This window comes from Schistocerca serialis, chromosome 4 (genome assembly GCF_023864345.2).
Source record: "Schistocerca serialis cubense isolate TAMUIC-IGC-003099 chromosome 4, iqSchSeri2.2, whole genome shotgun sequence".
In the NCBI taxonomy this organism is placed as follows: Eukaryota; Metazoa; Arthropoda; class Insecta; order Orthoptera; family Acrididae; genus Schistocerca; species Schistocerca serialis.
The window spans coordinates 862,391,653-862,404,979 of NC_064641.1; the positions used below are offsets into that span (position 1 = coordinate 862,391,653).

At 38.1% G+C, this 13,327-nt stretch overlaps 1 protein-coding gene across 2 annotated transcripts in view; it reads left to right on the top strand.

Moving 5' to 3' along the window:
• LOC126473511 (translocation protein SEC62) overlaps nt 1-13,327 on the top strand; it is a 136,819-nt gene that overhangs the window by 75,493 nt on the left and 47,999 nt on the right. For both annotated transcript variants that reach the window (XM_050100610.1, XM_050100611.1), the window contains exons 6-7: nt 8,108-8,294; nt 9,028-9,167. In XM_050100610.1, the coding sequence (XP_049956567.1) occupies nt 8,108-8,294; nt 9,028-9,167 (327 nt within the window). The remainder of the gene's footprint in view (nt 1-8,107; nt 8,295-9,027; nt 9,168-13,327) is intronic.

The window sequence follows — 13,327 nt, forward strand, 5'->3', positions numbered from 1 at the left end:
AAAGAACCCTCCTTCAGTTTAAGTTCACAGGCACATGCTTCTCTATGTTGCTCTAGACAAAACTTTTTCGTATCTAAGCTTTTTACACAGTGATAACTTTTGACATATATGGCAACTCCTCCTCTCACCTTATTCTCTCTACTCATATGTGCAGCTAGTGTATAACCACTGGTATTTACCTTTTCCATATCAGACACAATGTGATGCTCAGACAGGCATAGTATATCTATTACATTATCAGATTCAGTGTCATCTAAACGAACCAGGAGCTCATCCACTTTATTCTTCAATCCCAGAATATTTTGGTGAAAAATGGTAACATTATTTTTTACTTTACTTTTGTGAGAATCTACTTTTTTCTTTAATCCACCAATATTTTGGTTAAATATGGTAACATTATTATTTACTTTACTGTTTTTAGAATCTTGTGAGTTTTGGACCTCTTTAGCACCTGCCTGCCTGCCTGAACTTCTCATTAGACACTGATATTAGTCTAAAAAAGAGGTACATCCATGAGTACTAGTGTCCCCCCCTCCCCCCCCCCTTATGGATTTTGCTAACAACCCTGCCAGTTTACCCTTACCTCAATGGGGACGCTTGCGTGCCCCAGCAATAGAGATAATTATACCGTATGTGCAACGACAGTGGAGGGGTATCTGTTTAGATGCCAAACAAATGGTAGATCCTGAAGAGGGGTAGTAGTAGTTGCAGAGGCAACAGTCTGGGTGATTGACTGATCTGACCTTGTAACATTAACCAAAATGGCCTTGCTGTGCTGGTACTGCAAACGGCTGAAAGCAAGGGGAAACTGCATCCGTAATTTTCCCCGAGGGCACAGAACTTTACTGCATGGTCAAATGATGATGGCGTGCTCTTGGGTAAAATATTCTGGAGGTAAAATAGTCCCCCATTCAGATCTCTGGGCAGGGACTACTCAGGAGGACGTAATTATCGGAAGGAAGAAAACTAGCATTCTACAGATTAAAAAAAAAATATAGAGTATGGAATGTCAGATCCCTTAAAGCTCACGCCTACCACAGTGGTATAAGTTTATATACCAACTAGCTCCACAGACAATGATGAGATTGAAGAAATATATGATGTGATAAAAGAAATTATTCAGGTAGTGAAGGGAGACGAAAATTTAATAGTCGTGTGGGACTGGAATTTGATAGTTGGAAAAGAAAGAGAAGGAAAAGTAGTTGGTGAATATGGAATTTGGTGGGGGGGGGGGGGGGGGTGGGGGGTGGTAAGGAACGAAAGAGGAAGCCACCTGGTAGAATTTTGCGCAGAGCATAACTTGATCATAGCTAACACTTTGTTTAAGAATCATGAAAGAAGGTTGTATACATGGAAGAGGCCTGGAGACACTGGAAGGTTTTAGATAGGTTATATAATGGTAAGAAAGAGATTTAGGAAGCAGGTTTTAAATTGCAAGATATTACCAGGAGCAGATGTGGACTCGGACCACAATCTGTTGGTTATGAACTGTAGATTAAAACTGAAGAAACTGCGAAAAAGGTAGGAATATAAGGAGATGGAACATGAATAAACTGAAAGAACCAGAGGTTGCAAAGAGTTTCAGAGAGAGCATTAGGGAACGATTGACAAGAACGGAAAAAAGAAATACAGTAGAAGGATGGTTAACTTTGAGAGATGAAATAGTGACGGCAACAGAGGATCAAGTAGGTAAAAAGATGAGAGGTAGTAGAAATCCTTGGGTAACAGAAGAGATATTGAATTTAATTGATGAAAGGAGAAAATATAAAAATGCAGTAAGTGAAGCAGGCAAAAAGGAATACAAACATCTCAAAAATGAGATCGGCAGTAAGTGCAAAATGGCTAGGCAAGGATGGCTAGAGGACAAATGTAAGGATGTAGAGGCTTATCTCACTAGGGGTAAGATTGATACTGCCTACAGGAAAATTAAAGAGACCTTTGGAGAAAAGAGAACCACCTGTCTGAATATCAAGAGATTGGATGGAAAACCAGTTCCAAGCCAAGACAGGGAAGCAGAAAGGTGGAACGAGTATATAGAGAGTCTATACAAGGGCAGTGAACTTGAGGGCAATATTATGGATATGGAAGAGAACATAGATGAAGATGAAATGTGACATACGATAATGTGTGAAGAATTTGACAGAGCACTGGGAGTAGACAACATTCCATTAGAACTGCTGATAGTCTTGGAAGAGCCGGCCATGACAAAACTCTACCAGCTGGTAAGCAAGATGTATCAGACAGGCAAAATACCCTCAGACTTCAAGAAGAATATAATAATTCCAGTCCCAAAGAAAGCAGGTGTTGACTGGTGCAAAAATTACAGAACTATCAGTTTAATATGTCACAACTGCAAAATACTGACACGAATTCTTTACAGACAAATGGAAAAACTGGTAAAAGCCGATTTCGGGGAAAATAAGTTTGGATTCCATAGAAATGTTGGAACATGCGAGGCAATACTGACCCTATAACTTATCTTAGAAGATACATTAAGAAAAGGCAAACCTATGTTTCTAGCATTTGTAGACTTTGAGAAATCTTTTGACAGTGTTGACTGGAATACTTTCTTTCAAATTCTAAAGGTGGCAGGGGTAAAAAACAGGGAGCAAAAGGCTATTTTCAATTTGTACAGAAACCAGATGGCAGTTATACTAGTCGAGTGGCACAAAAGGGAAGCAGTATTTGAGAGGGGAGTGAGACAGGCTTGTAGCCTATCCCTGATGTAATTCAATCTGTATATTGAGCAAGCAGTAAAGGAAACAAAAGAAAAATTTGGAGTAGGAATTAAAATCCATGGAGAAGAAATAAAAACCTTGAGGTTCACTGATGACATTGTAATTCTGTCAGAGACAGCAAAGGACCTGGAAGAGCAGTTGAACGGAATGGACAGTGTCTTGGAAGAATATAAGATGAATATCAGCAAAAGTAAAATGAGGGTAATGGAATGTAGTCGAATTAAATCAAGTGATGCTGAGGGAATTAGATTAGGAAATGAAACACTTAAAGTAGTAAATGAGTTTTGCTATTTGGGGAGCAAAATAACTGATGATGGTTGAAGTAGAGAGGATATAAAATGTAGACTGGCTATGGTAAGGATAGCTTTTCTGAAGAAGAGAAATTTGTTAGCATCGAGTATAGATTTACGTGTCGGGAAGTCTTTTCTGAAAGTATTTGTCTGGAGTGTAGCCATCTATAGAAGTGAAACATGGACGATAAATACAACAGTTTAGACAAGAAGAGAATAGAAGCTTTCAAAATGTGGTGCTACAGAATAATGCTAAAGATTATATGGGTATATCTCGTAACTAATGAGGAGCTACTGAATAGAATACGGGAGAAGAGGAATTTGTGACACAACTTGACTAGAAGAGGGGATCAGTTGGTAGGGTGCATTTTGAGGCATCAAGGGATCACCAATTTAGTATTGGAGGGAAGCATGGAGGGTAAAAATCATAGAGGGAGACCAAGAGATGAATACACTAAGCAGATTCAGAAGGATGTAAGTTGCAGTAGTTACTAAGAGATGAAGCAGCTTGCACAGGATAGAGTAGCACGGAGATCTGGATCAAACCAGTCTCTAGACTAAAGACCACAGCAGCAGCAACACTGTAATGTTTTAAAAGGCATGACAGTATGTGTTTACTTTTCTCCAGGCTACAAACTGATTTTCCTAGCCACTTGCAGAACAATGTAAATAACGATTTTCATATTCATAAAATTAAACACTTATTAACAGCCAGGCACTGCACATTGATCGTGTCCGTTTGTGTCTAATATTGCCAGGCACTGCACATTGAACGTGTCCGTTTGTGTCTAATATTCACATACTACACCACCATGGGATATATAAAAAAAGATTGTGTTGACCCAAGTTTCTTAACATATAAGACCTATATAATATTTAAAACATTGTGTTTGCATTTTTCAGTTTTTCTTGCAAAAAATCTCTGTCATTGAATGTATTCCTCCCATACTCCATTTTTAATATTACCTTTTGATGATGGAACAGGTAATCTGGCATTACTGCACCAACATTAGTTGTGAAACATATTTATTCCTGATATGTGAATCTGTTTTGGCACTCTCTCTCTCTCTCTCTCTCTCTCTCTCTCTCTCTCTGCCCACACAGCTCGCCCCCTTTCCCTCGTGGACCCACACACACACACACACACACACACACACACACACAAGCAGATTAATATTATTTTTCTGAGTTGTATATTTTAATTTTCAAGAATAATCATCATCATTTACGAGTCGCTCAGTATAATATACACTGTCTGACAAAAAAAAGTGAAGCACCTAGAAGGGATCGTCAGATGACAGTGTTTACATCTACAGCTACATCTACATTTGTAATCTGCAAACCACTGTGAAGTGCATGGGAGAGACTACATCCCAGTATAACAGTTATTAGGGCATCTTCCTGTTCCAGTCATGTATGGAGCACAGGAAGAATGATTGTTTGAATGCCTCTGTATGTGCTGTAATTATTCTAATCTCACCCTCACAACCCCTGTGTGAGCGATATGTAAGGGCTTGTAGTATATTCCTAGAGTTGTCATTTAAAGCCAGTTCTTGAAACTTTGTCGGTAGACTTTCTTGGGTTAGTTTACAACTATCTTCGAGAGTCTGCCAGTTCAGTTTCTTCAGGATCTTGGTTACACTCTCCCACAGGTCAAACCAACTTGTGAGCATTCATACTTCCCTTCTCTGTATACATTCAGTATGGTATGGGTCCCACACACTTAAGCAATATTCCAGCAGAATGGGTCACACAAGTTATTTGTAAGTAATCTCCTTTTTAAATTGATTGTACCCCCCCCCCCAGATTCTATCAATAAACTGAAGTGTACCACCTACTTTGCCCACAGCTGAGCCTATATGATCATTCTGTTTCATATCCCTACAAAGTGTTACACCAAGGTATTTGTGTGAGTTGGTCAGTTCCAACCGTAACTTCATACACATAAACACCATTGGGGGTGGGGATGCAAACTATTCTTCTTCTTCTTTTTTTGCATCTGCCATTCCAGGGTTAGGCCTAGCACCTGTTCTAGTTTCATATCATATTCTCAGTTTTCCTACACTTCTCTTGGTCCGTGGTTTATAATGCATTGCTAGTTTAGGAAGTCTTTGTGGTGACCTGTGAAGTACATGTTCTCTCCATTTTTCTTTGTAATGTATTGCCTTTTAGGTTATTGGTTGGATTCCTAATTCTATCATAATATTGGGAGGAACAAATAAATTAACACAATGGTATTTGTGGATGATCAAGTTATCATACAAGACTGCAAAGATAAATTATAAATGGGAGTACATAAACTAAATGAGGTAAGTGCGATCTGACTACATCAGTAAATAAAACTAAACCCACTCGGTATGAACATCTTCAGCAATAAACTAATAGAACAGGTAGCCCATTCAAGGTATTTAGGATGTGAAATATCATATGATCAAGATAAGGATCCACAGAAGAAAATTGTACTTAACAGTGTATATGTGTCACTATAAGAACAACACTTAAGGATAAAACAAAGAAAGAGCGACAACTGAAATTTTATAAAGTCATGGCAATTCCTACTTTGTTATGTGGAACAAAAAATTGGACACTGAGACATAAAGATTTACAGCAACTAGAAGCATCAGATATGAAATTTCTAAGATCTGCAAAAGGCTTGTCTAAGGAAGACAGGAGAGAAATGCAAGCTATTAAGAGTTGTAATTATCTGCAACAGGTAAAATGGCCACCAGAGTGCATTAGTGATGTTCATATTTAGAGTTGTTAACATGCCTACTAGGGTATATAATGGGCAGGGATGGTGACAGATGTCAAGTGATCGCTGTGGAGGACAGGGAGATGCCTCTTACTCGTGTAAGACTGTGTCATCTGAACAGTTTGAAAGGGGCCTCATTGTGGATCTCCACTTGGCCGGCTGCTCGAATTGTGTAATATGTAGAACTTTGGGGCATTCGTATATGACAGACACATGAGGACAGGTGTACTCATCATCAAGGTTCTTGTTGAACTCGTATCACCACCACAACGGGGGATTTCTGTGTTGTGGCATTTGGAGTGGTACCATGACCGAGAAACATGAACTGCTGATGAATGGCATCACATTGCGTTCAGCAGTGAATCATGGTTCTGCGCTATCCCGGATGACCACTATCGGTGAGTATGGTGGTCACCTGGGAAGAGGTCCTTTCTGCCCTTCAAATAGTTTGGAGAGACACAGCAGTGTTACTCTTGACATAATAGTGTGGAGAGCCATTGGGTATGACTTAAAGTTACAAGTGGTAGTGATTAAGTTAACTCCTGACAGCACAACCGTACCTCACAGACATCCTGCACCCTCAAATGTTACCCCTCATGCCTCAGTATTGTGACGCCATTTTTCAACAGGATAGTGCTCGTTGAGACATAACACATGTCTCTTATGAACTGTCTGCGTGATGTTGAGGTACTCCTGTGGCAAACAAAGCCCCTGTATATGGCTCCAATAGAAAATGCATGGATCAGCTCAAATGAGAGCTTGATAACTCTGTTTCAGTGTCAGTATCCAGGTTACCAAGTACCAGTTACGACCGTTGTGGGCAATCTTGCTTCAGAAGGGGATACAATGGCTTTTGACGCCCTTTGCAACCAAATAATTGTACACCTCTAGGCCAGAGGGGGTGCAACGTCGTGCTGATAAGTGGGCTCATGCTGCCAAGTTCTTTGTGAATTTGGCTAGATAATGTGATCACTGATATAACACTACGTATCCTCTCAACCCATGAAGTTTCATTTCCGTTCCTCCTTCCCTTCTGGGTGCTTCATTTCTTTTTCCAGCCAGTGTATTTTATACTCCATTCCTAAATATCTCTTGGGTGCCAGATGTATTCTTGTGTCACTGCCTCTGTCACACCTCAGTCCATCGGAAACCTGTGATTCAATTTGCCAAGAACGAGGTACCTACAAGCCAATAAGTCCTGGGGGTATGGAGTGTGATGAGAAACCTTGCTTTTCAGGTTGTGAATAATTTCTGTTGTCCTTTCAGCTGCATATGATCGATGGCACAGCACAACATTGCAAAGAATGTAATGTAGTGGGAATAAGTAGTAGATTCTCCCTTCTTGACATTAATGTACAATGTGAATCAAGTAGCGAGAAAAGGGCCAGTTTGTTTGTGATACGGAAATTCCCACTGGGTAGTGTTATTTGCTCAACAGCTATTTACATTTGCACCATGTTTCATCTACTGCCATTCTATGGTTAAAGGAAATTTTAAAAAGTATAAACTTGTTATTTAAACTGCATCAGTTGTTGCAAACTCAACACTCGGATCCCAAATCTCACAGTGAGATATTTTGGCATTCATTTTCAATAAACTATGGTACTGTAGCCAGTTGATAATTATTTGTTTGTAGATACTAAGAGCTTTGGGTGATATCATTAGTGTTGTGCCTCCAATCTGCCCAAATGAGATGTGCTACAACATGTTATATATTAATGGCAGTGTAGGAATGTAGTGCATTTTGACTTCTTCAGTCATAGACTTGGTTGAGCACATGCAGCTGTCTCTTCATACCCTGGTGACTGTTTGTTGGTGAAACACATTTGAATTTCATCATCTTGTGCTGCAAACATTGAGTATATGTATCACTTTAAAAACAGGCTTTCTTTAGCTGTTACACATCCCTCCCTGCGGATGCAGTTTGCTGAACCTTCGCCATTGGTCTGTAATAACAGTTCCCAAACACATTAGGAAATAACTGACTTTTGCACACGATTTCTAATTTTTATTTGATTGTTTGGCATTTGTAGTTACTTGGCTGTAAAGCTATAATGTTTAAGTTAGCATAAATGTAGTAATCATTACAAGTTAACTTGTGTATAAGGTACTTTGTGTTTTCATATTGCAAATTATTTGTAAGTGATTGTTTTCAAAATTTGTTGTTGTTTTTGGGACTATGTTATTGTCTTTGGTGGGAATTTGTCAACTGAAAGCTGGCATGAAATACTGCATTTTTCCGACAGTAACAACACCTGAAATTGTATTTAAACATACAAACCTTTGGATTTACATCTCCTCACTTCATTTTTACATCATGTTTGCAGGAAGGGTGTCTACTACCTTAGTGTTGCAGCAGCTGGATTTTTAGTTTTTATCATAGCACTGGCAGTTTTGAGACTGATTGTCTTTTGTCTGCTCTGGGCACTTACTCTTGGCAAACATCATCTTTGGTTATTACCAAACCTAACTGAAGATGTTGGTTTTCTGGCATCATTCTGGCCCTTGTATCAGGTGGGTTTATCTGTACTTTTTCTGAACTTTGTGTTAAATTTTAATAATTTATAATAACTAATATCTAAAAATTTAATTTTGCACGCCATTTTATAGAAAGAGCAATCACATTTTTTAGCTCCTAAGGTTTATGGTAAAATAGAAAATTGATCAAATAGGCAACTAACCTGTTGACGGTGGAAGGAAGGGAAGTAGCTGCACAATGTGCAGTTGAGGTGTTTGGGTAGTAACAGTCATCTGAACAACAGTGAACTCTTTGGAGCTAAAAAAAAAAGTTTTTACACACACACACACACACACACACACACACACACACACACGTCATTGATGTCATCATGAGAACATTTTAAGGAAGGAGAAGAAGAGTTCATGTTATTGTGGGTGTTTTGATAAGACGCTGCACTGTCACTGATAATAGTACCACAATAGTGGACAAAAAGTCAACGTTACAGATATATTATACAGCATATCCTTGCTTCTTAATAATCAATACAGAGAAGAGGAGGGTTATGAAACTGATAGTTCACAAGCAGCCATTAACTTAGACGGATTTGCCTTTTAAGTGTTGTAGCTGTCACACTTTACTTCCAAAACATCATTGTGGAATGTTCTTATCAATTCATACATCTTACTTGTTGTAATGTTAAAATTTGAAGAAAATTGATGAGACATTTAATTTTTAATTTTCTTGGATGAATTTCTCATTGTAAATGTTGTATTATCGACATTCCAGTATGAATATAAGGGAGGAGAATCAAAGGGGAAGAAAAAATCAAAGAAGAAGAAGGACAAGGACTCTGACAATGAAGATGAGAAGCAAGATGATGATCCTGAATCGAAAGAGGAATCTACAAAAGCAGATAATGAGGGAAGGTGAGTTACCCTTTTCAGTCTTCCTGCTGTCCCTCTCAGTCTCCTCCCGTCCTCTTTTTTTCTCTTTTCCTCTGTTTTAACTGGAACTACATCATCATCATCATCATCATCATCATCATCATCCCCCACCCCCTCTCCTCTGTGCCTCACCCATAGATCCTCTCTTCCTCTGTCATCTCTTAAACTCCCAGAAAGTGGGTAAATTTCAAGCAGGCGAACAGAAATACTGCTTCCATGCTACTCATATTTTTATAACCTTGCTGTTGTCTTTCTTCAAAAACATATGTAAATTTTATAAGTAAAATGTTGTGATAACATTATGTTTCAGTTTTATTTGCTGATAAATTTCTATTGTGCCACTTAACATTCCACATTACTTATGATGTATTGTGTAGTAGGCAAGATTTTGATCTTTAACATTTACATATTCTATTCTTACCAGCCATTTTATAGGTTAATGTAACCGGGCAGGTTTGTGTGTCACTGTATTTTCCATTCCACCCTAAAATTAAACAAAGTGATTGGTGAATGACAACTCATATACTTTATACTGTGCAGATCTTTTTTTCTCATTTTATGCTGGAGTTATGTGTTAGAAAAGTGTCACAAAGAGGTGTTGGTTGTTGTCTTAATCCAGTACAGCTAGCCACATTTCATTCACTGCAGTGTCTGATGTCATGATGTCAGTTTGGAAATGAGACATATTGAGTGACATAATATGTCATCACTCCTCAGTAGTATTGAGCTCTAGTGAGTTTGGGAATATTTCAGTGTGACAAAACTATGTGCCGTGTTCTTCAAATTTTTGTAGCAGTGGATGCCCACAATAGCTTTGTCACATTGTTGGTAGCTGAGTGCGTAGGGTAATTGGATTTTACATTCACTGGTTCGATCTTGCTAGTAGCATACTGTCTTTTTAATTCCCTTTTTACTTACAAATGGAAAAGTAATTAAGAGATGTTATGTAATAGTATTTTTAAAACAATTTTTTTTATTTTTAATTAGTGGTAGTGATACATGCATGCATATTTGTTAAATGTAAAAAATGTATACATCAATACTGTTCTGTCTCTAAACATAACAAAGTATTTGACTTTGTTTTTTAAGTCTCACATTTTTGTGCTACCTTGTAATTTATTCTGAATATTGACATTTTCAACTAAAAATAAAAATATATTATTTGTATTAAAATATTATTCTATATTTACTAATTAACATTTCCATTTGTTAATAAATATGGAATTTAAAAGAGATTAAAAAAGTGTAAATGTATGCTACTAGTGAGATTCGAACCAGTGGCTTTATGATTACAATCAGAGATTACTGAGGAAATCGTTAATAAACTACGATCTTTTAATTTTCAAAGATGGTTTTTCAAATTTTTTTGACTGTCGTGTTGTACCATTTTAAAAATTTGATGTCCAGGCACTGACCTCCAAATTCTGTAATTACAAAGAAAACCAGAAAGGGCAGAGCAGCCTCTAATATCTCCTCACTGCAGTTTGTTCTTGTGTGTGCTGTAGAGTAGTCAGGGGTATGTTGCTGGATTCACCACTACTGTGCTGGAAGAACAATCATTACATCATTCAGTGTTTACATGTATGTAGCAGTTACTGAACTGACACTCACATTTTTTCATCTGGGAGAAAACTGGGAAAAGCCCGGGAATTTTTCATTGTTTTTGTTTTCAGTTAAATTTTTGTAATTTTGACTGTTAAGAACCGATACTCTAACAAAGGATATTACTGTATCCCACTACTGCAGAATAATACTGCAGCAATAAAACATGAACGAGAGAAAAAATGAAAATAAAACTTAAATTGCAAAGAAAATGCATCATATACAGCAACAAAAAACAGTGCTCATGCAAGTGTCTGCCAACAGCAAAATGTGTCAAAGGCTTTAGGAAGACCATGCAATGTTCCGTAACAACAAATTGCCTCCAATGAGCGTGACGTCACAACTGTTTACATTAGATTCATTTTAGCAGTTACGAGCGGGATCATGCGCATGAGCAATTGAGTAGTACCTTCTCCCGCTTCTGGCTACATAAATGTGGCTGTTGGCTTTTTAAGCAGTCGCAGCAAGCAACTAGATGCTACTGGGAAAAATTTTTTGGAGTGCCCAAGCTGCCAGATTCTTGCATGCGCAGCAGGCCCAAATCTAGGAGGAGGGTGGGGGGCAAATTCATACTCTTGAGGGGAAAAAAAACCTTGTTTCACAAAGCGACTAGCAATCAGCGCACTTAGATTGCTGATTATTCATATGACTTTGAAATGCATCCCTGTCAGTTTTTGAACATTTTTGAACAGATTCTAAGTTGATTTATGAATGAATCGTAAGTTGATTTGTGAATGTGTGCATAGCGTACATGATGTCTCTGTCGGGGGAATCCTCATTGCATGTAGAAACAAACTTTCCTACAGACAAAAGGGGCTATACGAGCTGAGCGGAGTAAGGCCAAGCAGATGAATGCCAACCACTGTCTGATTGTGTGATTGATTGGGTTTGCGATTGATGAGCACTGTTATAATTACTAGCTAAATCCAAAGATCCAGACTACAGGATTGGGAATAAACGAATAACAGGTAAGAAAGATTACGTATTACCTTCTCGGTGTATCCAAGAAAATGAAATTTTGACAGAAAATTTTTGGCCTGATCGCTATACTAGTAGGGGCCAGTTGTACAGTCGCCAGTTAGCAGCCACTTTAAATTCTATTCTGAAAGAAGGGGGGAAAACGCGTTGTACGAACCTGTATCAATGCCTAATCGGAGAATAATCGTGGGGTAACTAAACCGGTGATTCTAGAAGAGTTAGTCGAGTTAATCTGCGAATAAGCTTTGATATTGGCAGGAATAGTTACAGAATTAGTGATAACAAGAATGTTTGTTAGAATGAGAAAGGAGAAGAAACGGGGACATCACAAAAACTATGGAACAGTATTACGATTCCAAGTTTGTATAAAAATTTCGTACTACTACTTTTCGATCTAATACTTGAGAAACTGGAGCATATGAATGAAGTGTGAAACTATTTCCTAACGTAAAGCTTTTTGCTTGTAGTAGGCCTAATAGGCATTTGCTATTGGTACTTTGGGGATAATATTCTGTCGTTACAAAAAAGACCGTTTGTTCCAAAACAGTCTCGTTTATTTGGTGTGTATTACAATTGTTGCAGTATTAGAAAGGCCTATTTTGTTTTATCTAGAAGATAATGACAAACAGACATAATCAGATCTGGAAACCACACCAATCTTGGGTCCTATTTGCATTAACAGCTTTTTCAGTATTAGACAATGACATTTTGACTTTTCATGGAGCAAAACATATGACGAACTTTGATGAGGTAATAGATTCTTTCGCACAAAGGAAAGCACGCCATGTAAAGCTGTTGCAAGATTAGAGAGAAAAATAATTATAGGAGCTAAGGATTGAAGAAATGTGTATTGTCTTGCTTGTCTCATGTCTTTACTGGGTTTATGTATCCTATATTTAATTTTTAATTTTATGTCACACTAAGCAGCAAGTTCTTAGCTGATAGGGAATAAAGAGTGCAAATTTTCTGAAGAGTTCTTTTTTTAAAAAATAATAATAATAATAATAATAATAATAATACATGTTTCAATTCCACAGAGCGAAGTACAGTGACATGCGATTGAAGAATGCTGTGTGAGGAGGCGAGGCACTGCCCTTTGGCACACTTACAACATATGTTTTATGCATCAGACTCTTCAGAAAGATGTGCACTACAAAATGAACATATTTTTGAAAATTCGGTTTTTTAAAAAGTTTGACGTTCTATCTCAAACACTCAAGGGAGTGGCGGGGTATTGCCCTGGTTCGGAAATATCGTAGATCCGGGGCTGAGGCGCAGAGCAGTCTGAGTTACAGTGGGGTAGTGGCTAGTCTCAACGTGACCCATATTTGCATTTAGTGGTTTCACGAAATTCCGATGCTCTTGGAGTGTCCTCTGTTGTCTTGTTTCTTTTATGACATAATGTATGATCTTTTAATGCTTTACACGTATGAACGTACGGGCTCCCTACGACACCATAGCTTCGCAAGAGCTGTGACGCCTGTCATCTGGCGCTCTCTAGCAACTGCGGAAACAAACCTATTTCTAACAGGTCACGGGAAAATATTCCGAATGGAGATTTG